Source organism: Buteo buteo, chromosome 12 (assembly GCF_964188355.1).
Source record: "Buteo buteo chromosome 12, bButBut1.hap1.1, whole genome shotgun sequence".
NCBI classification, from domain to species: Eukaryota; Metazoa; Chordata; class Aves; order Accipitriformes; family Accipitridae; genus Buteo; species Buteo buteo.
In genome coordinates this window covers 29,335,482-29,362,781 of record NC_134182.1, presented here as the reverse complement: position 1 = coordinate 29,362,781, position 27,300 = coordinate 29,335,482, and the positions used below count along the sequence as shown (strand labels likewise).

The window sequence follows — 27,300 nt, the reverse complement described above, 5'->3', positions numbered from 1 at the left end:
ATCAATACTGTGCTGTGTTACTACAACCACAGAACCCATTTCCTTGCTGCCATTCTAGCTTACTACAGCAGACGCCAGTTACAGTTAGCAAATACACAAAAACTTTGGGTTTAAGCAGCTGACAAAGTGCCTGCCCTACCTACAGGGTTCACTTTAGATACAATATAATGCTGGCCACCAAGTAAAGCTAAAACAGAAAAGCAACAGTCCTATCAACTTTCAAACAAATGGGTAGAAGATAAAGCTTTCCACAGAACCATGTTAGATAATCCTCTGTACAAACTATTACTCTAAAAATCTTAAAAGGATCTTTCTATTCAACAAAAATGGCCAAAGCAAAAGCAGTTTGGGATGATGCAATCTGACGTAGCATGGACTAACAAAACCTCAGACAGGAGCCCTCCTCCCACCTCCCACCCAGAAGCAGCAGACAGTGGAAAGCCACCCTTTGCCCTGTAAATTGCCTGCACAGATTGACACGTGGAGCTGTGCGGGGCCTTAAGCATTAAGCAGTCACAGAAAGTAGCTCTTCATCTGTCTACAGTACAGACCTATTTTTTAATATTCACTTATTTTGAATATACGTGGCACAGTGAGAATACCCAGCCTCCTAAAAACTAGCTTCCTCAAAATTACAGGGCAGCCAGAGGCTGCAGTGGAAACACAGAACTACTGTTTATGTTTTAATTTTGTAATGTATGCCTGCTTGCTGGCTCAAATCCACAGCATAGCTCCCTGCTCATCCCAGGGCTCACAGGAGCCCAGTAGTCAACAAGATACTGCCATAATGAAAGCATTAGTCAATGGCTAACAGAACAGGAAAACAAAAACATGGTTTGCATGAAGCTCCAAATGCTCCTTATACTCACATTCAGCATTTCTTGAGGTGACTAGGTGGTCCCATATCTAAGAAATAACACCCGTGATTTAACTCACACAATGAAATGCCCTTACTGAGTTGCTGTGCAAGTCAAGGAGTGGCTTTCCCTCCCATTCCTCATGAAGCTAAAAGGATCCTTAATTCTCACGTCAGTGATTGGGTTGGGGTTTTTTAAGGAGAATAGGGGCAGCTGTTGCCAGAGGTAAGAATTAATGAGATAATAGGGTGGAGGGGATGGATGCTGCAGAGTTATGCAGCAGCTCCACTGTGATTCTGGGGGAGCAGAGGGGCACTGACCAGTATTCTTGGGGGCCCTGCTCCCCCCAAGAGGGTCTCTCCTGCAATTGCTGTGGACTGACGCTGCTAGACTCTAACTGAAACTGGAACACCAATCACTTCGCTGCAAGGCTCAGGCAGCCTTTGGACCCACTTCTTCTGGGTCCACCAACTGGAGACACCAGCAGTTTTGATTTTTATTAGCTGTATCTTTGCAAAAAGTGAGCAGGGAAAATTAAGGACTAAAAGGCTTGCAAGATCTAAATTAATTCAACTTATATGTAGAAAAAGCTACTCGGAAAGGTTCTATGTGTTGATTTAATTTACTAGGTAGAAAGACAGAGACAACACTGTTTTTGTTTGGGTTATCTGTAAAAGCTGATTTTTGACTAGAAGCATAGCAGAAAGCTCTAGCATACAAAAATAAACATGGGCAAAGCATTCATAAATTTGATGGAAGGTGATTTGCGTTATCAATACGAATTAACGCATTAACTGTTCTGCTAAAGAAATGCTTAGAAAGTTAACATCTAAAGCTGATAAAATTAATTGTTTCAGGGGATGGTTTCTTAAGTTTTTTTCCCATGGTAATTATTTTTGGACATTATTGCCACTTCTATCTGCACAAGATTTTATTTACATATGATTTACAAAAGCTTTGATAAACAAGCCTGTACTTTCTGTATTAATTTCATTTTGGACAAAAAATAACATGGCAGCGTTTCCTGAGTTTTACCTGATCTTAGTATGCCCTGATGCGACCAACATAGCATCCTTAATGGATCACCTGGTTGTCTCTTACAGGCCATGCTGCCAGCTGAACGGCCCATCCTATGGGTGAATAGATCACTTGGAGTGCAGTCCTGCATTCCAATGAAGACATCTTCTCTGAAAATACATCCCTTTTCCCATCAAGGACACCACAAGCTATGCATTTATAATATCCTTTTTTGTCCAATTATGTTCGTAAATGGTAAACCCTCAAATTGATAAAACATTTAAAACATCTCTAAGTAGTAATGGTTAAGACTAGGAGTGCACTCACCACAAATATGTGTGTTTATACAGGTATACAAAAAACACCACCCGGTGCCAGAACTGGAAGGAATTCCCTCTGCTTCATCTCTCTCTGCATCATCCCTCAGCAGGCAATCATATACTCACCAAGGCTTAGTCTAGACACGATGAAAAATTCACAACTTGCTTTTAAAAATCTGTATGTACTATAGTAAAGTAGGGTACTAGAAATTCTTCCTTCATTGTTGAAGAACCTGGCCTTCTTCCCCATTAATATTAATCTGAAACTCAGATTCTATACTTTCTGACATGTTTACTTGCAATTTTACTGGTTTGTTCTAGGAAAAGGAAAAAAGACAGGACAGAAGGTCTGAAGAGTTTTGTCACTGCTGTCAGCAAATTTGAAATGCTTCTGTTCAATGCAAACCCTCATGCTGTCATTCAGACCACGTTCCCTTTGCAAGACAATACCAGGCTGCTGCGCGACTACGTGACAGTGATCAGAATCATTTCTATATACCCAGCTTGTGAGGACTGAGAAACAGTAGCAGCCAAGTGCTATGAAACTGCAGCATGCTACCTTATACAATATCTGCATTTTAACAAACAATACCACCAGAAATTTGCCTATCTTGATAAAATATTCCCTTACACTTTTCACTGGGCTGTTTCAAAAACCCTACTGAAAGTGACAAAATAGGATATAAAAAGTACTTATCACATGAACAAACTGACATTCTCATGGTAGCTTTAAACCTCTGTACATCTGAAACATCAGTCCCAACTGTACCCTGCCACAGCCACCTGGTGAATTTAAAAAAAAGAAAGGTATCATTACCAAAAGGCCCTGAAATTGCTCTCAGAGCAATTTCTTAGCAGTCACTAGGCAGACTGATTTTAGCCTGGTTGATTTCCCTTGCCTGCTGTTGTCTTTATCAGCATGCTCTCCTCATTAAAAGTAAAATAGGAGAGATATGAACATGAAAATGCTGTATTTACTGAAGTACTCTAAAACTGAATTATTGTGCTCTTCAGTAACTTAGATTCCTACAGTTTAGACAATGCTTAGCTTTTTCTTTCCATGGAAATAAAACTGGTTACTTCCAGAATTTTCTCTGGATTTACTCTATGTAATACTACTAATATTTTAAAAAGTTGTCTTATGATCTAGCCTCTGGGTATATCTATAAAACATCACTAAAAATCATAGCATGCTAGCAGAAACCAATAGAGCAAATAAAGAAAGAAATCCTAACTTTAACTTCTCTTATTTAATACAGAACAAATGCTGTCCTCAAATTCTTCTAGCAACACAGCTAATGAAAAGGGAGGGAATGTGCTTTCATTTTAAAAACTCTCCTTTTTAAATTTCTTTTCTATGCCTCAGTCTGTACCAGCTGCATTGGAGAAATGTAAGCACCTGAAAAGGAGAGATGTTTGCGTAAAGATGACCTTACAGAAAAGAAAATACACTGTGGTCTCTACAGCTGATTGTAGCTGATTTCTGCTGGTAGCTGTTAGGTTTGGAGGTGTGCTCTTCTTTGTACTTATTTGTGATTTTTTAATAATTGTCAAGGACTGGTACTTAAGCTCCGATACTAACATTTGTTCTACCAAACAAATCAATTAAGATCCTTGGGCAATGCATGTCTGAGTGACACAGGACTCATCATCAAAGACTCATTACACAGCTGGACATTTGGATTACATGAGACATATTATCTGATGGAGTGGGAGACTTCTCCCATCAAACCATTTGGGAGCTGCACAATAGGTAGGTAAATAAAGTCAGAGCCATCTATTTTTTACGTGATCATTGTGAAAATCAGACACCGATCTACCCTTAAATGATCTTATGGCCATTCAAATAGCCATCCAGGGAGAGCTGTGCGATACTCATGGCAATACCAATAAACCATGATGGCATTAATTCTTATTTGTGAAACATAAAATGAAATTCGAAAGGAAGGACTTGCTGGAACTATAAAAGGTCACTCTAAGTTAAAGTTTCTAAACATGAGATGAGCCAGAGGAAGTGCATTGTGAAAATCATGAAATTGGCATGATCTTATGTTGACCCCTCTCTTCACTGCAAATGAATTAAAAGTTATCCTCAAAAACTGTTTCCATTGTCCTCTGATATCTCTAAACATCACATTGCCACAGGATGAGTCACACATTCACATTCTGCAAAAACCTCAAAGCCTCTACATGACAACTACCCTGCTATCTTGAAAATGCACAGATGACAACACAAAGTCACCAAACTACATGGTTTTCTTCTGAATGAGAAAAGCGGGTGTAGAAAGCCTACTCAGTATTTTGCCAAACAACTATTTGTTTGCTTGACCACTTAAGCTGTAGAAGCACACAAAACACTGTAGCATCATGTGTTTGCATTTGGAGATTCCAATTTAGCAAGACTTATCAACTCAGGTGACTGAGCACAGCAGTTGTGACCTGGACAGCTCAGTCAGCAATGACTGTTTATTTAGATTTATAACAACAAAAAGTGGACAGGCAACTGTCAAGGACACGAAGTAACATACTCACAAATAAAAATGAAGAAAAATACAGCAGAAAGTTCTGCAATTTCATATATGCACAGGTATACATACATATATATGCATGCCCAATATACATTTGGACAAATTGGACAATATGTATACATATGGATGATATGTATATTGGGCATATATATATATATACCTATCTGTATATATAAACCTGCAGAATTTCCTCCTGTATTTTTCTTCAATATATATATATATATTGGACTTACGTGTGTATATATGTGTATGCATGTGTGTATGTAACTCCACCAACACGTATACAGAGAATGTAGCTAAACCTTGTAACTAATTAAGAAAAAGCTATCAAGCCTACTCAGCTTTTCTCCTTCAAAAATCCACGTCTGTTGAAGTGCTCTTGTAGAGAACCTTGCTTTGCAATATGCCTTGAATATTCATAAAATGGAAATTGCTAGTTATAGAGCAGGATGTGGGTCCATATGGAAAATGGTTATGTCCCTATTTTCTAATAAACCCAGAATCATTCAAGGAATGACTAGAACTTACACACTAAGCACCATACTACCCCGAAGTTTTGCATCTCACCCCCTTACCTTTCATAATGTTTCTGCTGTTTTGGGGCAAATTTCCCTGAACTCAAATTGTAAAGACTTGAGGATATTCGACTTCTACATCAGAAAATTGCTAGATTACAATTATTGAACCTCCTCTGAAATTTCACTTTCATTTTACAAGTGGAGAGAGCAGATGTAACAGTGCAAGTTTTCTCCCTTCCCTTTCACACACTAAGCTTTGTGTACATTCTCTCGGGCAGGGATTTGCTAAGAAACACTGCCTCTTGGCAATTTCTTTAGCAATTAGACTGGCCAATAACAGTACAGTGTTGTAGCATGAATAGACAAGCTTGACAGAAAGATCTATCAGCTGTTCAGCCCACACTGCTGTACAAATGAGGAAATGACTAGAATATTAATTGCCTTTAAACAGAAGCAATTACTCACTTTTGTAAGACTACTAGCAGGAGAAATAGATAACTAGAATAGAATATTATAAAAAATGTTTCATTTTTCTGGCTTTACCAGTGCATTTGAGGATGAAAGAGCAAATCCACTTCTTACATGTCTCTTCTTCCTTTCCCTGCTCTGACATTTAGCAATATCTTACAGTTTTTACTTTGCATGAGAATGTGGAACAGTGAATGGCTTTGATGCTTAACTACCAAAATCCCAATTTTCAGTTTGCAATGTTTGTCCTCTGTTTGGGATTTGTTAGGCTTTGCTGGTTTTGAAGCAAATGACATGTTGAATTTTTTTTCAGACAAAACATTTTTAGAAGATTCATGCACACACCAATTCATGCACATCCTAAAAACATCTAAGGCACTATCTCTTTGAATTCATCTGCTTGAATGACAGTACACAGGTTTGACGTTTCTTAGGCAATAAATATAAATAAAGCTTAGCTGCATAATTACATTGTGAAAAATCTCAATATTTTGATACTCAATAAATTTATTCACAAACTGTATTCCAATATTTATAAGCATTCTAAAAGGAAGGGTTTGCACTACATTTTCCATTTGGCTGCTCACCTCAGATCTTCACTCTTTTAAATGGACATGCAGCAGATTTATTCTGAAGTAAAGTTAATGTATGCCATTCAACTAGGCTACAGCCTCTTTCAAGAGTAGAATCCAGTTCATGACTTGAAAATATAGGTTATTTAGTTGCTCAGAATACCAGTCTTTGTCTATCATCTACCAAAAGGCAGTTTTTACCACACTGCATCAACAGAACTAGAGAGGAAAGTGAAGAGTTTATGACATAGTATAATAGAGTTGATTCCTTACAGTTACCTGGCTATCATTTTAACCCCATTACTTGTCAGCTGAGTGGCTTCTTTCAGCAAAGAATCCATTTGGTGGAAAAGAGGAGATTATCTCAGCCTATCAGTTCTTTGATATCTTAGTTTCACAAGTGATACTAAGTAGAAAACTGCCCTTACCATATTTCTAAGAGGACTGCTCTCAAGAATAAAGTGTTTGTTGGCACAGCATCATTATAATGCATGTCTGTCTCATTCACTGTGATTTATGATTTTTCCTATTGCTTTTAACTGCAGAAGTCTTGAACACTACTCCCTCCCAAGATTCATTTTGAAAAGGTATGAGAAATCATCTGATACTACATTGTTCTTTGTAAGTGTAATTCTATCCATCTATTTGGCTGCAGAATTAATCCACATGCTTGCTCTTTTCCTTCATCAGTTGCACCAAATAGAAAATAAGTGTATAGATTTATGGATATTCCCAAATTATGGATGTGTTAATATAGGTACAATTTTGGAGGTTTCTTAGGATTACACAATGACATCCTTTCCTAAGATGGAAGTGATATGAATATGTGTTGGATGTGTTATCTAGTCCAAGCGTGCCACCACTCTCAGAAAACTATTGCATTGGCAAGAAAATCCCCATAAGAAAATGTTTTTTTTAGACTGCCCCCCAAAATAGGTCTGCTACAGGGAAGGGCTGTAGTTCTAAAAAATTAATAGTGAAACAACAAGAACAGATTGTTAAAGTCCCACCCTTTTGTTAGGCTAGAACATACCTGGCATGCTGATGGATGACTGTGATTGAGGTCCCACTGGGAAGATACTATGTCAACAGACTTTTCAGCCATATTAAGCAAATTCATCCAGCCTTGGAAAAGAGACAAATGGGATGGTGCACTGTCTGAATAGTTGATCCCTTCAGGAATATTTTCCACAAGAGCAACCCTGAGAATAGATAAGGAAAAAATAACCACTTAACAGAAGCACTTTTCTTTATTAAAAAGTTCCAAATTGTAAAGAATGTCAGGTTTTGGACCTGTGGTTCAACATCTGCTCCCAGAGGCTCTCAGCAGTGTGCCACCCCACAACTCGCTCTGAAGTTGCTGACTGTCATGCTCCGCACTTCCCAAAACAATAAAATGCGGAAATGAGCTACTGTTAATGCAGCAAAGCCAATTAAGCTTTTGAAGCTCTGCAAAATTAGCTTAAACATCAAAAGCCTTACTTCTTATAACACAGTAAGTGGGAATCAGTCCTTAAGGTGAGGATGGGAAGAATGAAACAATCTCTTCTTGCTTTGCCACTCTCATCTTTGCATTTAATTTCTTCTCTCTAAGCAGTGTGGCAAGATGTATGCTCCCTGGCATTCTCTTAGGTCTGCTTTTACAGCTGACGTTTTATTACATTGCAGTCTCTATATATGAATTCCCTCTTTCCAACTGCTCTAAGCTACCTAATTTTTCTGCTTTTGTTTACCTGTGTAAGGCTCTAACTGGGGTCCAGTGGTTAAGAAAAGAAGAATTATGCCCTTTTAATTTCCTGTTCCTTTTGGAAGGCTCCTTGATCTTATTGTCTATATTATTCAAAACACTTGCAAGTTATGTTACATACATTCACGTGGATCCAGGAAGCTAAACAAACATTGTAGTAAACTGACAGTTCAAAATACGCTCCTCTGCTTCAGGGAAATGATGTGTTTCATTCAGCATACTGCCTCACTGCTAGATTTCCTTAAACTGCAGCAGGTAAAGCTCCTCTCTACACTCAACAGAGGAATCTTAAAAATAAATGCAAGTCAAACACGCTTCCCAATTCTGTCTTTAGGTAAACAGATGAAATTTTCTACTTATCCAAGTGGCACTTCTATAAGTGTCCCCACCATCTACCACTTTTACTGTGAATCATACAAACCAGATTTAGGAAAGCTGTAGTAGGGACATGGAGAATACTCCTTTTCATTGTATCCAAGTATATCAAGTATTTCCAGACTGTTTCTGTACTTATTAATAGCATTAATTACCAACTCCAGCAATATGAATATAATTTGTAAACTTTTAAGTAAATCATTAATACAAACCTCTGTTGTAAATGAGAATTGTACACTTTTTGACTGTTAGAAAAATAGTGCAGTATCTTCTATTAATTCAGTTCATCCTATAGGTTCACATGGAAACTTTTACAGCTATTTCAGAATATCAAGCATGTTTGTGAAGTTAATCCATTAAAAGGCTGAAGATTAGTACTCTTTAACAGTATAAAGAAAACTCAGTAAGAATCGTGCTGAAGTAAACCTGTGGTAATTATCACATTCTTACTCTCCTGGCTGGCAAAAAATTCTCCCAAAACCAGAACAGGCACAGCTCCTCCTTTCATTAAAAATTCAAGTATGTTCTCCAATTCACTAAAATCTGTCAAGCAACATACATATCACTAAGCTACAATTATTGATGAAGCACTCTACAACATACTTTGAATACACTATTGATTAACATTAAACTTAACTGCATTACAGTAACAGTGTTGTAACAGCAGTAAATTAACTGTAAAAGATTAAAAGCACAACTTGATTTTTTAATTTCTTCAAAGTGTACTTTATTTTAAAACATTCTACCTAACTTGTCTACAAATTTTTCAAAATAACTAGTGTCCTAAAAAGTTAGTGCCCTTATTAGTCTATTAGCAATGTCATACTTTAAAAAAGAAACTATTTTACTCTAACACTTAAGGTTTTAGACTTATTCCTGCTGCATCTAATCCTGTTACAGAACTTAATAAAACATTTGTTAGATCCCTTGAAAGCCTGGTTAGTTCTTTTTTGATAGTTAACATTGCTAATCATATTGTGACTCAGCAACGTCCATGTTCCCAGGGCTGTTTTATGGAGACCTGTAGGATGGCCACCTTCAAAGAGCAAGAAATCAAAGCACCTTGCTGTCTACAAGGGCTTAAAAAAACCCCCAACAATCCAGTGGCAAAGATGAGAAATGAATCCATGTCTTTCTGGCCTCTTCCATCCCCTACCCAACCACACGTAGATACATGAGAGCATTATTTTGAACATTCTCCAAAGACACTCTTCATATCAAATGTTTATTCAAAAAAATAATCTATCAAATGTGGTTCTTATTTAGCTAGAATTTAAAAGTGCACATCACTCCCTTAACACAAGATGTGACTGAAATTTCTCAACATTAGAATATTGCCTGACATACACAGTGTTTTCTGGTTGAACCTATGCAAATGAATATACAGGAGCCTACAAAATAACTGATAGGATTGAATCTGTCAGGGTCACTTCCAGTGGCTTGTAGTGGTGTTTCCCACAGGCTGTACTGACCTGCTGTCTCACTGGAAAGCATTAGCTTAGCTGCCATTCTTCCTATCTCTGTCTTTGGCAAGTTGAAAGCTGCCAAAAGTAACACTGTCACAAAGTCACAGATGGGCTGAGATGATCTGGAGATCATGTCGCTCAACCACCCATGTCAAAGCAGGGTCAATGACAGCAGGTTGCTCAGGACATTGTCCAGTCAGGTTTTGAGTATCTCCAATATCTCCAAGTCCAAGAAGCTAAACATATTATATTTGAGATTAGGGCCCTGATCCAGCCAAACACATACATGCTTATTTCTGATGCATTCACTTCACATTATTTAGGTCCAAAGTAGGGGAAAATGCTATATCCATATATTATAAACCCAGATTCCAGAGATCGTTGGAAGCTATACCTTAAAGTATAACACAGGAAGAGCTGTGGATGTAGGTCATTGGTCTATAGATATATTTGGGCACAGATACGATCAAGATATGCAAAAAAGTTGGGCTCTTCCTCCTGTTCCTCAGGTTAAAACCATTTACTTATTCAAAGAAAGTAGCAAGGCAAATTTGCTGGGCAAAAGGAAATTCATCTCCCTCTTAAAAGGGCTCTCTCTTGTCAGGTAAGGAAGTTTGTCCTGACTGTTGGGCTGAACTTGTTCTTAATAGGAGATCAACTCCCAACTTGTCAATCTGCATACAATTCAGCAGGCTACAGCACTAGCACTAAATAAGGAATGTGACTACACAGCTCCTGCCATTTTATAATTTGGGTTTGATTATGTAATAAAAGTCAAATGCATTCCAGTTAGCAAAACTGTTATTCTGAACAGATATTATCTGTTAATATATTTCCTAGTCTTTTGTTTAGCCAAACAGTAAGTTCTTCGTGTTCTTTAGTGGACAAAGACATTTCATCTAGCTAGGGCACTAGTTAAAATGTTTTCGGAGTTTAGACTTCCCTTTAATAATGAACTGATTCTGCCACCACCACCCCCAATATATTCCCCTACCCACTCAAAAACTCAACACGAAGCTCAGAAGTTAAAAAAAGTCAACCACCAAGTTTCTAAACTAAGCGATTTTGGTTTCATAACCTTCCCTTTTCCTTTGGCACAATAGCAAAGTTCCACTACTTAGTCAAGAAGAGCTTTGTTAAACCTGTGCAAAAGTATGAGTTTGCAAGCCCCAATTCCATCAATAAAAGCTAAATTTAGCTCTCATTTTTGTACCAATATGACCCACAAAGAGGTTTTTAAAATATGGTATAACACAAACTTCCAGGAGAGAAGGTCATTCACAGACCCTGAGGAAGATCAGATATGGTGACATAATTTATTCTGCAAAAATGTCATACTAACAAAGCAAAACAGACAAATGTAGCATGGTGATTAAAATGGACTTCTCCTATGCTCAAAATCATTAGCAGATAACTGTTGGATGAGATGTCCTTCTCTTCCCGATTTCCTGTTGCTCCAAGTATTTCATCTGATTAATGCCAACGTAGGCTAGCCTATTCAGTTGTATAGCTGAATATTCTCGAACCTACCTCACACAGACTGAGAAACAAGAAAGTAATGTTACATGATTTCTGTGAAGTTATAGAGAGAGACAAGGGTCAGAGCTGAAATTCAAGCTCCTCTAAGCTAACAGAAACGTGGTAAGCAGTATAATGGTATTTAACGCCTACCAAAGAATAGACCTCGACCTCAATAATAAGAGTCTTCTGAGCTCAACTATATGACTTGCATTTAGCAATTCCAAGTGAATTCTGTCCCCGGCTAAGGATTCTTCTTCATCTTTGACAGTTCTTTGGTCTGAAAGTGAGGTTTGTTTCTGATCTTACACCAATTTTTCCCTCTGAAGCGAGCAGAGATACTATTAACTTAGCATCTGGGTTAATTAGAGAAGAAAGAGGGCTAAGGCAGTGAAAATAGGTGGAGGCTATATGTCTATCTCTTGAATAAACTTGGGGTTATTGGCAAAAATTCATAGGTCTGTTGAAAAGTTTAGCTCTAATGATTACACAAGTATAAAAGGACAGTTCTCTTGATAGTTCAAACTTCACAACTTATTAAAATGATAAGCTGTAGAACATTATTCACTCCAGTTTGTCTCAATCCAGAGTCATACACTAAAGAAAATCCAGGTCATATTCACTTGAGTGTCTCTACAACATCTGAATTTACTCACCATTAGAGGGAAGAAATGTGATGAGAAAACACTGCAATGATTTGTATGAGACAATAAAGAAATGAAAGATGAGCAAGTGCTATCTTTGTCATAAGGCTGCTATATTTCAGACAAGGGAGAGAAAAAAAGAAAAAAGAAAAAGAAGAAATAAATTAAAAAAAGGACCGGGAAAGTTGTGTGAGTCCTGCCCCTACACCAGGGTCCTAGTTAAAGATACCCTCTTGCGAACCCTCTCTCAATCCAGAAGCCCTGGAACCACCAACCCTTGCCCTGAAGGACCACAGCTCCTCACAGCATTCCATCTCCTCCTTTCGTATAACCCCAGAGTCTTAATATCCATTCAAAACCTACCATCTTTCTCAGACCTGTGTTTTCAATTGAGGCTTTCACCAATATCACCTTCAAGCCCTCTACTTCCTTCTACATCGCATCACCCCTACCACTCTTCTACCTCAGATCTACTCATTAGCTGTCATGCTGGCCAAGACCATCTTCTCTTTAGCTCCTCAACAGAACCACAGCTCCAGCTCTTGTTTCTGAAAGGGATTAAGAAATATCTTTCTAGATAGGTTATAATTACTATTACAAAAACATGCAGAACACTCTCTTTTCTGGGTTCAGAGAAGAAGTTTCCTAAAAAAGAGAGAAAGTACAGCACAACTTATGAATATATTTGGATACTCCCCTTGCAGTCAGTGGTAAGGATTTGGAAGATCAAGTGCTACAATTCACTTGAGATCAGACTCCAGAGTGTAAAGGTGTGCAGTGTATTTGGATAATTACATGGTATATCCAGTAAAGAAAAATTAAACTGTGCATTATAGGTAATATTTACTCCATAATTAATTACATCTCATTCTTCCAGTATAAGAAGTTACAAAATCTGCTAGCTATCATATACTTATGCTGTTGATTTCAATTTTAAATAAAATATGTTTGAGCCATTAACATAAATTCATGACAGAACACAATTGTTAAAAGCGAAATGGAGAGCAGATAAGATTGAATTTAAAACAGACTGTGAACTCAAACTAAGTACTCAAAAGCACCTAGATTATTAGCATCTAAGAATATCACAAACTCTATAACAGTCCTCTACCACTGACAATCTCAAGTGGTAAGGCACGTGTATGTGTGTTTGTACATGTGCATGCACCTGAGTATGTGCACACTGCAAAAGCTCTTTGCTGGCATTTACTTGTCTGCTTTTTGAATTTTAGTCATGAAGACTTTGATCTCCAGAGACAGAATCTTGGGATGCTGAGTACTTGGTTTAAGACTATGCTTTGAATTAGATCTGCAGTGAATGCAGGTAAATTCAGATTTATGCTATTAAATATATTTTTTCTGCAGACATGCAGCATTGGGCTCCAGATACAGAGCTTTATCTGAACATTTCTGAGTATGTGATAGAGCAGACTAGTGTGATGTTGAAACTGAAAAGCTGCTCTCAGTGCCTCCCTGACGAATATGTATTTTCGACATGATTCCATGCACTCAGTAATAAAACACTGCAATGAGTAGATTAACACTTATTATTTTAAGAAATCAAACTGTGCTGGATTTTAGAGACACATAGTGCCAGTCTCTGTTTTGAAGGAAGATTCTCCATCTCTTGATTGTCTTTATATTCAGAATCTGGTAAGCAGTCATGAGCTATGAGGGTAAAAACCTGTTGTATGAGAAGTCCAACTAGATGGTCTAAAGCAGATTTCCTAACTTCCCTGTCCCTGGACATGTGAATTGCAACCTAGTGGGGTAAAAGGGGAGTGGTTTAACAGGGTTCATGTTGTGCATGCAAATGGGACTACTAAACTGTTGTGTTGGAGTACATAATGAACTAGAGCTATGGCTATAGGGTACGGAGAAGCAGTGCTCCTTCTAGCTGTGCTGCCTCAAGCCAAGGAGGCACATACTGGTCCTGGGCTTCTGCTCTTCATCACAGCAGTCAGTCAGTGACTCCTCAGTCACACTGCTCACCTGGGCCAATATGGATGCCACCAGGGCACGCTGATACAAGAAAGGGCCACGGCATTTTACATTACAGATGCAAGACATGCAGATAATTTACTAAGTAACATGTAGCTTAGAGCGGGTTAAGCTGTCCTGCACCTACTGCAAACAGTTTGACAGATCTAACCAGTGGCCTAAATTCTGTGACTACCACCTGTGACTGGACTCAGAAGACACAGGCCCCTTCAGCCAAGTGAGTGGCCTGATCCTCTTTAACACGCAGCTGCAGGAGGTGGCTGTGGCACAAGAGAGGGAGTAAACAGCCCTGCCAACTTCAAGTGCTCACTGAACTCCAGCCTTAAGGACTTCAGCTAATGGCTAAAATTAGAAGTTGCCTTTCAGCTTTCCCCTTCTATGTCTGCCCTTTCTTTGCACCTAGTCTCCTTTCAATTTTTCTTATCGGTGCACAGAAGTAATTGAAGTATACTAACTATATACCAACACATATTTTAGCTCCTCACCACTTAGGCCTTTTTCTATTTTCCATAATCAACTTAGAGATCACTTTGTTATTTCTGTTCCCACATAATTGTTTTTGTGCCCTCTCATCATGATGTCTACGAGCCAAATAGAGTGTGCAGGCATGCACAATGCATCCATCAAGTCTGGAAGATCTTACATGATCCTTACATCAACCAGATCCTTGGTTGATACAATACAAAAAATAAGACTTTCAGTTAGCAGTTATGCCAGTGGAACAATATTGGGTTTTTACCAGTTGGAGATTAGACTCGATTCTCTGGGCCTATAGAATATATAACTAGAAGCACTCCAGGAATACCTCTTCTCTTTGGACTGCCCCATGGATTGTTATGTAAGACAAAGATGCTTCCCTCCCTCTCATACCATCATCTTCCGAAAGAATGTACCAACAATAAAATCCTACTGTTTCAACTTCCCTTAAGTGACGAGCAACACAATATTTGCGTTGTAACGTACCATAGACGCGTAAGTTTCAAAAGAAAGACCCGCTATACAAAAACACAGGTCATCTAAGGTTTAAACCTGTGAATAATTTCTAATTAAGCATATTTTAGGCAATAAAATGAAATTTACACAGTTGTATTTCAGATGCAACTTTCAGTTCTCAAAGGCAAAACTGCGTCCAAAAGACGGGAGAATTGACCAGATGTTTTACAAATGTCACTTCAACCTACTGGGGACAGTATTTCCCCTGTGCCAAAGCAAGTCTGAAACTTCATCAGAAGTTCAATCTAGCCTGCCATGGCCATTTTAATACTGGAATTAAGATAGCAGTCATATAAAGTATCAAATGAAAAAGGAGCACAGACATGGGGACAAAAGAAAAACACAAGAAAGAATAAATAGCTAACATTAAAGATCTTCATTTGTTTGTACTGACATGACTGATACTTGCCTCAGTTCAAAAAAACATATAAATAAAGTGCAACTTAGCACTGAGCCTTCAAGTAGCCTTATTGATTTTCTTAGGACTTCTCATATGCTTGATGCAGACTTAGGCATTATCTTGAATTATGCAGGTCAGTCCAGCTCAATACTGACCTTTTCCCTCCACTATTACATATCCAGGCTCACACCAAAATAATCCTTATCAACTGCCCCTTGCTCCATAAATAGGATGCTGAAATGAAGGTTGTTGATTCCATTGTATAAAACTATTTAGCATCCTTAAGACTCAATAACAAATCCCTCTAAAAGAAGAAAAAAAGATTTAGAATGCAATTGAAGGGGACAGACAAAATATGTGTAAAGACCCTTCTGGAATAAAAAGAATGTGTGGTTTTGCTTCAGGTGCTTTGCTTTAGGTTTCTAGATCTGTTATGTTAAGCCTGAACTACAACATTAGCACACCTGTTGAAAAAGAACTAAATAACTTAGATATTTTTAAATTATTTCAAAAGCAAATTAATCTAACTGATTATTAAAGTCCAGTTATAAGTAAGCAAAATAAAGTGGAGAACTAGCAATCACTAACAGGTGTCAGCTGAGACCCTGAAATCTCTCTCTACCAGGTAGAATTAACATCATAAGAATGCAGTGGACCAAAGATATCTTTAATTTACTGAATTGACTGTAATTGACTCTTAATTTACTGAACCAATAGGATGTGGAGTTTGGTCCTCTGGACTTCAATCTGGCATTTCTCAGCAATTCAGCAAACAAGGTATTTCACAGGTCCTGAATGTACAGACCTAATTCTTCCAGAATTAAATGTAAACATTGAGTGTAAACAAAATGAAAACATTTTACTGTAACTTTCTGCTTCACAATTCTACAATAAGGCCCGGTATAGTCATAATTCCTCATTTCTCAGAACAATTTCTCCTCTTTCTTATACATTCTGCAACCATTTTATATACATACAGACCAAACAGATAAAAGCCTAGTATGTCAGAACAGATACATGTTTTATGGAATAATTATAGGAATAATTACAAATATCTCACGGTTTCTGATTGGGACAAGAAGCTTATCAAACCAGCTAAGGAAAAATACAGTATCAAGCTGAGCAGCCAAGCCATCAAACCAGAAATGAGCATACCTACATTCAATAAAGGCAAGTGTAAAAACATAATAAAATTAAAATCTATGTAATAGAAGTCTTGTGCTACTCCTAATTTCAATTTTGTATATGAATTTGACCCACGAAAAGAAAAGAATCCAACTCAATACCAGAAATTAACAGTAGATTAACCACTTAAGGTTGGTTTGACCAGAACACCAATACAGTATCCCAACGAAAACCCTGTGCTTTTTGGTCCCAGCTTTCCCATCTTCATCTATGACAATTGGTGCCTTATTCCACAAGGAAAGAAATATTTGCTAGAGGGAAGGGCTGCAATGGTGACACCTACATCTGAGTTTCCAAGAGACAGAACAAAGTTTCATTTTAGGAAACATTCAAGTGTCTTATTTAATCATTTCACTTCAGGTGAAATCTTGCAAGAACTCATGAGCACCAGATCATCAATATCTGAATCCAGTCTGTGTCAGCAGCTCTTGAAGTCTCCCTATGTTTGTCTAAATAGTAATCAGAACTGAAACAACTTTCATACTAACCTAAGAGTTCAGCACTCAGATAAATATATTTACTATTCAACATATTGTAAAAATGTGCCTGGATTATTTGATAAGGCCACTAGAGATGTCAAAAAGACATTATTTGAACCAAATCAGCACAGCAGTCATCTGACTCTCCCCGTGTTCTGATGGGAGCTGACATTTCAAAATTCATAATCAACAGAAAAGGCATCATACTCCACATTTTTAGATTCTTGCAATTCTTTGCTTGCTGTCAGAACTTTGATTTGCACTCTTTTTTAATGGGATAATTCCTATATTTTGATCAGAAACAAATTTCTTAACGTTCAAGTAAATCTTATTTCACTGAACAATCACTTGTTTGAAATACTCAAAAATTGTCCTCAGATGAAACACTGAGGCACTTTTATGTCAAAGAAAGCAACAGTATCTCTAGACATTAATGGTCCTTCCTTTCAGAGTACACTGTAGCTTAATTTCACATATAAGGCAGCACAAGAATACAGAGGTCAAAGATTGCAGTGTTCTGCTCATGGCTTTCTTTAAGCACAACAGTTATAAGCCTTGGGGATATGTGTGAAAGCTATTTAATGGACACCGACTAAGAATGGAAATTGCCATCTGTTCCTCGTATATATTTGGGCTTTCTTCAAGACACTTCCATTAGGCTATTGTTAGGGTATGATGAGTGACAAGAAGCCCTAAAATTTGGCTGTGACTTGCCTCTGTCCTTGTCACGTCTAAAACATGCTACAAAACTTTTCGGCACCTTATCACATGCTAGAATAACTTCCTTTTAGACTGTGACTTCATAATAGTGTTTAAAGATAACACAGGGAAAACAGCTTGCATTGTGATCTTATTAAAAAAATACACTGATGAAGAAGGATGCCATACCAACATTTGCATATGGCTGAAATTTATTTGGGGTCACAAGAGCACTTCAAGAGCTCACATCTGCTCTGCTAAACTTCAGGTAGCCTAAGAAGTTTCTCCCATCAAAGCTTCTCTATGACTACCACAACTTCATTCTTTATTTCCCTTATTTCTTATGATTTCCTTCCCTTATTTTTTTCCCAGGTGCTCTGACATTCATTTCAGCTTATTGTGGAGCATGCATTTTGTGACAGGGAACAAAGAGAATTTCTCTCACAGTTACCCTTAATTTTGATGATGTTTTATACAATGACACTTAAACTTTGCTGATAAGTGCTCAAAATGCATTGTTTTGAATGAGCTGTTCATTCTTGGGAGATTTTCTTTCTCCTTGCTTTTGAGAAAAGAAATGCTTGGAAGAAGCCAGAGTGGAGTCAGCACAGTCCTCCCATGGGGATCATTAGGCTTTCTAAAGACAATAGGCTGAATCCTGTATTTTTTTCCTGGTCATTCTCTGCCTCAGAACAGCTTGCTCCAACCATGTGCCATCTTTTTTTTTTTTTCCCACCATCTTTTGCTCTAGTTATTCTCTAATTTGAACTCTTCCATTCCCCTGGCTCCTCCTCCCCTCGCCTCCCTCTACTGTGTATCACATCGTAGATGACCTCTTTTGCTTTTGTTTTGCTCCTTCTAGTTAGTCCTCTGCTCATTAAATCTCTTCCAAATGACTTCACTGGCAGAAAACATAGTATTGTTTTTAAATCTGCACAGTTCTGTGCATTTTGTCCTGTTCCTCCACGATATCTGATTTGTCTAGGTAGACTAAAAGCTCTTCATTTGTGGGACTCCTTGTTACTCTAACAGTAGCGACAAACACAGTGGGATACACCTTTGGTAAATTCGTAGGAATTACTGCATTAGGAAGTAGCAGCATGGGCCTCTGAAAATCTCCACTGACAGTATACAATATTCAGGGACAGACTTTTAAATACTGCTGCTGAAATTATCATCATTGAAACTCTTTACATCAGAGGCATGAGGCAAGTCTAATTTGGCTTTCTGGTTTTGGTGGGTTTTTTTTTGTTTTGGGGGTAGGTTTTGGGTTTGGGGTTTTTTTGTTTGTCAGGTTTTTTTAAGGGGGTTTATGGATAACTTAGCAGTTCCCCAATAACATGAAGCGCAACAGTAACAACTAAGACTTCTAATTACTACTTCTAATGATAATTCTTTGAAAGTCTGCTGCAGCAAATTGAAAACCAGATATATTGATTTAAAAAACTGGTTACTCCACCTACCAGCAGCTTAGATGGTAACACAGTAAGCCACGGACAGTGTGTGGAAACCTAACTAGATGTTCCAAACTCAAATGAAAAAGGTTTCCCGGGTGATCAAGTCCCTGTCCTTGCTATTTCAGGCAATGTTTCATATGCTTTTATTATTAAATTATCCAGATGAGGAAAAGATAATAGAACACAGAAGGGTTTTCACCACCACTTGTCATACTGGAATATTTTTTTATCTTTCTGCTTTCATAGGCAGAAACCTGCTTGACCTGATATACTTTTACCTGCTCTATCCTTTATCCCCAGTAACCCAGATCCCACCCCAGAATTTCTCTCTCCTGTGACATTTTTATGGACAACAATCATTTCCCCTCTTACTTTTCACCCAGCACAGCCAAGTGCCCTTAGTGTCATGCTCATTAAATAGATTCTTCTTTCCTGGAACCTCCTCCTACTCACCATGAGTTCAAACTTGATTATTGATCATCAGTTACACATAGTATTCCAAATTAAAACTTATCAATGCCTTTCAAAATGGCATTAATAGTTCCTTTGCACTTCTGATCACATCTTGCCTGATGTAAACAGTATTGCATCTATCTCTAAGCAATTCTGTATTCTTTTATTACAGTTTCCCTAAGGAATTGCTTCCCTCAAACAGTATAAAGATGGAAAATTACAGTTAAATTTTAGTTAAATTACAGTTGGACTACTGCCTAGGAGTGACTGATATCAAACTGTTAACCAAAATGGTATGCATATCCCCATGAGAAACCAAAAGATGTATTTAATATCCATTATAACAGCACCAATTTGAAAAAGGGTTTTCCCATTCTCAGTCTGAGGAAAGGGCATTTTTGGATCACTTATATTTATTTTCTGCCTTTAGATCATATACTTTCTGTTTTAAATTTAATTCTAATGATCTCTGTGGGGAAATGTACCTTTAGGATGCTGCACAGTCAGCTGTTACTTTATTCACATACCTAAGTCAGAAAACTGACTAAACCAGACCCCTGCCATTCCCTGCTTCTGCATGACTGCTGTAATTTGTGAAGTTCAAAGAGTAAAACAAAATAAAAAGATACCAGGACTAAAGAAACAGACCAATTAAAAGCCAGATGACTGCTGAAATGTGTAATAGATGTAAGATAAATCTTTTTACAACCCTTTTCTCAAACTGTAAGCAACACATTCCAGCAAAACAGCCGACAGTTGAGGTAGCTTTATTTCTCTCAAAGCTACTTCTGAGGATGTTTTATTACTGTTTTCAACTAATCCAAGAACAGACCACAGAACCTGAGGAGTGATAAACTCCATGAAATATGAAACATGAGAAATGTTGTGAAGCTGAGAGGACAAAAAGAAGGTGAGAATACAGAAAGTCTGCAAAGAGCAATTTTGAGGTGTTAACCCAGTCCCTGATAAGAAACTGTATCATGATTGGGATCTGCAGCAAAAAAACTTGAAGAAATTCTACTGAAAGACCCAAAATTAACCCTTAGCAAAGATTTTAGAGATTGCTAGAATCACCTATGTCATACTGAATCCTAGGGAAGGCAGACATCCCTCTGAGAAGTAGACATAAAATTTTCACATAACTATAAGGAAGAATACCACTGCACAAAGGAATAAGGAGCTCCACCTGTCATTCCAGCAAACAAAAGAGCAGAGAGTATCATCAAATAATTCAGGTTAGAAGATATCCCCGAAGGTCATCTAGTCTAACGTCCTGCTCAAAACAGGTCCACTTACATCAGGTTGCTCAGCACTTTGTCTGGTGAAGTGTTGAATATCTCCAAGGGCAGAGATTACACAATCCTCTCTGTGTGCCTGTTTTGATATTTCACCACTCTCACAATGGAGAAAAATACCCCCAACCCAACCCACATACTTCACTGGAATTTCCTGTGCTGCAATTTGTATCTGTTGCCTCTTGTCCTATCACTGTGCACCCTCAAGAAGACTCTGGTTCTGTTGTCTCTATAACCACCCATAAGGTAGTTGTAGACAGTGCCAAGATCTCTCCTTCTCTTCTCCAGGATGAACAGTTCTCTCAGCCTCTGCTTGTACTTTGTGCACTTGGTTCCCCTAACCATTCTAGTGACCATTCACTTGATCTGCTCTAGTGTGTCAGTGTCTTTCTGGTACTGGAGGACCCCAAACTGGACACAGTACTTCAAATGTAGTCTCACAGGTGCTGAACAGGTGGGAAGAATAATTTCTCTCACCCTGCTGGCTACACTCTTGCTGATAAAGCCCAGCATGGGGTTGCCCTCCTCTGACTCATATTCAAGCTTGTCTGCCAAGAACCCCAGATCCGTTTCTGCAGCACTGCCTTCTAACTACCTGCACAGGGCTATTCCAACCCAAGTGTGAGACTTCACATTTGCTCACACTGAATTGGCACGGATGATCACAACTCTCTGAGCCCAGCAGAATAGCTGGTATTTCACCTTGCTCTTCCCTGACAAAATAACAATGACACTAACAAAAGCATGAGCTGAAGCAAACAGAAGAAACAGCTTCTGAATGTATTGGCTTTGTGTGGCAAGGTTTTGGTAGCGGGGGGGGGGAGGGGGCTGTGTTACAGGGGTGGCTTCTGTGAGAAGTTGCTGGAAGCTTCCCCTGTGTCCAACAGAGCCAATGCCAGCTGGCTCTGAGACGGACCCACCACCAGCCAAGGCCGAGCCAATCAGTGATAGTAGTAGCGCCTCTGGGATAATATATTTAAGAAGGAAAAAAAGTTGCTGGGACAGACAGAAATGGCAGCTGGAGAGAGGAGTGAGAAGGTGTAAGAGAACCAACCCTGCAGACCCCAAGGTTGGTGCAGAAGGAGGGGGAGGAGATGCTTCAGGCGCCGGAGCAGAGATTCCCCCACAGCCCGTGGGGAAGACCCTGGTGAGGCAGGCTGTCCCCCTGCAGCCCAGGGAGGTCCACGGTGGAGCAGATCTCCACCTGCAGCCCGTGGAAGACCCCACGCTGGAGCAGGTGGGTTCCTGAAGGAGGCTGTGACCCCGTGGGAAGCCCGTGCTGGAGCAGGCTCCTGGCAGGACCTGTGGAGGCATGGAGAGAGGAGCCCACGCTGGAGCAGGTTCTCTGGCAGGGCTTGTGACCCCGTGGGGGACCCACGCTGGAGCAGTCTGTGCCTGAAGGACTGCAGCCCGTGGAAGGGACCCACGCTGGAGCAGGTCATGAAGAACTGCAGCCCATGGGAAGGACCCACGTTGGAGAAGTTCATGGAGGACTGTTCCCATGGGAGGGACCCCACGCTGGAGCAGGGGAAGAGTGTGAGGAGTCCTGCCCCTGAGAAGGATGAAGCGGCAGAGACAACATGTGATGAACTAACTGTAAACCTGATTCCCTGTCCCTCTGCGCCGCTGGAAGGGGTAGGTAGAGAATCTGGGAGTGAAGTTGTGCCCAGGAAGAAGGGAGGGGTGGAGGGAAGGTGTTCTGAGATTTGGTTTTATTTCTCATTACCCTACTCTGGTTGATTGGTAATAAATTGAGTTAATTTTCCCCAAGTTGTGTCTGTTTTGCCTGTGATGGTAATTGGCGAGTGATCTCTCCTGTCCTTATCTCGACCCAGGAGCCCTTTGTTATATTTTTCTCTCCCCTGTCCAGCTGAGGAGGGGGGAGTGATAGAAGGGCTTTGGTGGGCACCTGGTGTCCAGCCAGGGTCAACCTTCCTCACTCAATAAGTTACAAATGCAAAAGGTTTCATGTCTTTATATAAGGGGCATCAGTGTTGTCTGCTTACTTGTTGCTACCTAACATCAAACATGGTCCATCTCAACAACTTTTCAAGATTATTTTGCCATTTACAACAGTAGAATTTGCAAACTACAATCCCTGAAGAGATTTGCTGGTTGCACACACTATCTCTGAATAGGTGACAAAAAGCACAGTGCCATTTCCTTAAGTCACTACTACACAACATGAAAGTTCTTTAAAAGCAACAAGAAAACTGTTGTAAAAGGAAAAAAATTAGGAATAATGATACTATGATAAAGACTAGTGATATTTTACACTGATTTCAAATGAAAAGCAACACACGAGAAGTGACAAAGCTTTTCATTTAATCCTGCTCTATTAAAAGTCAAACAGCCTATGTTAATAATAAAGTAAAATGCCCTGCCATAGTACCCAGGCTTCTCCAGTTATTCATCTGTAGCACCCATTCTTGCTTTTCATCTGCAAATGAATTATTTTTGTGCTTTATGGTGTTAAGTAACCTTTTTGTAACTCCAGACCATAAGATCACCTCTTGTCTTCTATGATATTACCTAATTCTTTTGCAGAATTACCAAGTACTTCCTAACATTGACAATATTTCTCAAACTAGCTTTTGAGTACACAATACACTAGTTAAAATATTAAATGGTATCGATCTTGAGGATCACTAATTCTTGAAAAACACTGCTGTAACCTCCCTGTTCATGATTTTACAGTACCCACTCTTGCCTTCCCTTGTAGCAATTTCTCATCCACCAAATGGTTTGCTCAGACTGATACAGAGTAGATCCACTGTCTTACCTTGTTGAAGTAATCAGTTACATTATCACTGGAAATATATATATAGTCTGATACAACCTATCACCTTATCACTGGAAATTTATTAGTCTGATACAACCTATCTTTTACAAAAGCAGGGGAAATTTTTATCCCTCTCTCCAACATCTCTGTGCTGAAACATTATATAACAATGAAGCCAAATTTACAGGCTGGGATAATTCCCCCCCCCCCCCCCCCCAAAAAAAAAAAAAAGTAGAGGATCTGTTAACTTACAAACACTACCTGGGAAAGCATAAAGGTTCAAGTAACCTATCCCAAAGACCAGGCTTTCATCACAACAGATGAAAAGAATTTTACTTGATTTAATCATACCTTATAATGAGTAAATTAAAAAAAAATAAAATGGATGGGATGTGGAAAACTCACTTGCTACAGTGATTGAGATGTATGGAAATGATTAATTAAATTATTATAGAAAAAAACAACTGTAAGACAAGAAAGGTAGACACATAAAACCAAAAGTAAAGATTATTTCAAAGAAACTTCAAGAGGAACACTAACTAGTAAAGCAAAAATGCTCCCTAATGTACTCTACTTCAGCAGCTGTGCTTATAAAAGGGTTTGGACATTTGCCACTAGAAATCTGTACATAAAAATAGGTTCAAGGACAGAGAAACACAAAATGTTCTATTATCTTAATTTATACAAAGTGATTGGATATGAAGCCATCTTATCTTGATCCAAAAAAAGGAAAAAAAAAAAACAAAACCAACAAACACGTTTATTGGTTACTCATTACTCAGGCTATTTATTCCTTTTCCTTATGAAAAAACTAAAAATTATTTCATTTTCCAATCTCCAGTATTTTCTGGACCTATACTTTCTCAGTTAACATAACTAAAGGTAAGTTCATTGGGGCTGCCTGCAGTACCCATATAAGCTAAACTACCACTCATTCTTTCCTTACTCTGTTTCTAACACTTATCATAAACTATGTCCTATAGCATCTTATGGTAAACAATTTACCCAGGCTTACTAAAAGAATAAGGATTGACAGGTCTACATTGCTGAAATTTTATTTTCCCACTGCAGGATAGAAACATCTGATGAAAACTCAGCAATATTTTGAGATAGGAATTGCTTTGCTCTATGCCAACCTCCTCAGGAGTTCCACCTACTCTAGCATAATTCCTCTGGTAGCTATTTTAGATATAACGAAAGGTTATTATATCTAACTCTCTTACAAGTTCAAGACTAAGTTCTTTAGGGTCTAGATTATCTCGTCTCATGTTTTTGTGCAACATCTAACACATCCTGGACAATAATACATTACAGACCATATCAGGACTATATAAAGATAGATAGATCCAAGGACAGATAAAACGAACAGGCTACAACTGGATTAATTTATTGTTCCTAACCCTTACTAGTAGAAACACCTGGATCCTATAGGACAAATAACTTACAATTTAGAGTAGATTCCTCCCACCTTATCAAGCAATCTTTCAAAACCTCTCCTCCGGTCTACCATTACAGAAGGAGGAAGATGTTTTGAAAATAGGACATTGATCTGAAGATTTCACATTTCCTCTGTTCCCAACACCAGAGAAACCTCAGGGATGAGAAGGAGTGGAGGATTTTGTTTCTGTGAACTGGTACTTTAGTTATAATTGATTATAAATGTTTTAAAAATATCTCTCCTGAAAGAAGAATTCCTATGACCTATTTTTCTTTAATCAAATTACATATCAATGGAGATGCTATGGCAGGACATAAGTCTTCAAGTGTGTCTCTGTACGTTGGCCCCAGTGATTCCCAATAAATAACACAAATAATTGTTTTGAAGATGCTGTGCAGCTCATCAAAGTCCCCATTACTGATGCTCCAAAGACAGAAATGGGGACAACGCTACAGAAAACAAGAGACTCTAAAAAGATTTATATTAATGGTGATGGGAGAGGGAAAGGCAGTAAAATATCAGCTCTTTGGCTCTCCTATTTGTCCACTGGCAAGCAAAGGCTTTTCACAAAATTGATGGGTCTCCTCTTGCCCTCCCAGGTGCAAGCCAGCTGTTTATGGAAACTGTACACCTCCATGGTTCCCCATGTGTCCTTCACCTGAGGAGGCAGATGGTGGATTGTGGTGAAGCAAAATAAATTAAAACCTGGCCTGCCTAAAGTGAATAATAAAATTTCTAACAGTACAATTGGAACAGAACTTAGGTCTAACTTAGTCATTTTAAATAGCCTCCAAAAAAGCCTATACATAAGGGATTCTACAGTAGTTCACTTCTCAAACCCATTAACTGTCTGTTTGATCTCATTAATATTCAACTTTAGTTAATTCTGGCCCAGCAATCTTTTGTGCCTCATGAGTTTATGCATATTAAAAAAAAAAATATTAATATGTAGAAGAATCACAAATGTTTTAATTTGCAAGGAATGAAAATTGCAAGTGAACATTTTTAACAGTCAAGTTTAAATGGTTATTGATGATCAAAAGTATTGTAGAAAAAAGCCATTCAAGGCTGCTTAATATCTGCTGTAAGGGCCAGGATCCACTGGGAGTACCCTCACCAGTAGGCACACACACACACATGCAAAATTTAAAAAAAAAATTAAAAAATTAAAAAATCGCACACTTTCTCTTCACACAGTTGCTCATTCTATGGACCCTATGAACTTTGCATTATTTCCTACCCACAGTTTTCACAGACAGCAGAAAACACACCACAGAACACATACCTGGCCATGTCCCTGATATGGTGATTAAGATACTCTTTCAGAAGAGAAGATGCAAAGACAAGCTTACAGCTCAGCTCTTCTGCTTCCCATCTACTGCTTACTCTATAAAGGTGGCACTAACATCCTCACCTGGCATGGTTATGAGCTCAGTGGTTTGGTCTGAGCATATCTAGCAGATCTGTAATTACTCAGAGGAACATTTTAATTGTGAATCCCAAGTTTGCTGAAGGACGAGATGGGGAATTCTGCTAAAAAGGTAGCAGTGTTAGAAATGCAGAGTAGGAGAAACCTTGCCTGGTTGGGGTGGATTTTTTATTGTGGTAATTTTTTTATTTTAATTTTTAATAGATTTTAAAAAAACCATAATTTTTATGGATTATTTTCTGCACTTCAGATCCCACTTTCTGCCTAATTTGCATTTCAGTACACAAGGTGCCATTTGGGATACCTATACAATTTTTCAAAGAACGCCATTTCCAGTAAAAGTTACAATAAGACAAAGTGAGAGGACAGAACCATCACAAGCAATTTAGAGTTCTCAAAATAATTCTAAAAACAACACAATGATAACATGACAGCACAGGCATATTGTCTGGTCTGTTTTAATTCTAGCACAATTACATGGTGAAGAACTTTTTGGCCACAGCAGTAACCAAGTGCAAAAGCAAGACTGAAAGAATTTCTTCTAATTTAGCTAAAATAGTTGTTTAGGACAGGATTTACTCTTGTGCCTGGGGAAATTCATAACAATATTCCACTTATTTCTTTTAAAGGATTAAGATCAAGTATTTGATAAATAGCGT

At 38.4% G+C, this 27,300-nt stretch overlaps 1 protein-coding gene across 5 annotated transcripts in view; it reads right to left on the bottom strand.

Moving 5' to 3' along the window:
- Window positions 1-27,300, bottom strand: part of PLD5 (phospholipase D family member 5) — a 194,765-nt gene that overhangs the window by 65,969 nt on the left and 101,496 nt on the right. For 4 of the 5 annotated variants that reach the window (XM_075043188.1, XM_075043189.1, XM_075043192.1 and 1 more), the window contains one exon: window positions 7,314-7,482. In XM_075043188.1, the coding sequence (XP_074899289.1) occupies window positions 7,314-7,482 (169 nt within the window). Of the gene's footprint in view, window positions 1-7,313; window positions 7,483-27,300 lie in introns of those variants that run through there. The other variant, XM_075043195.1, reaches the window with a different exon arrangement.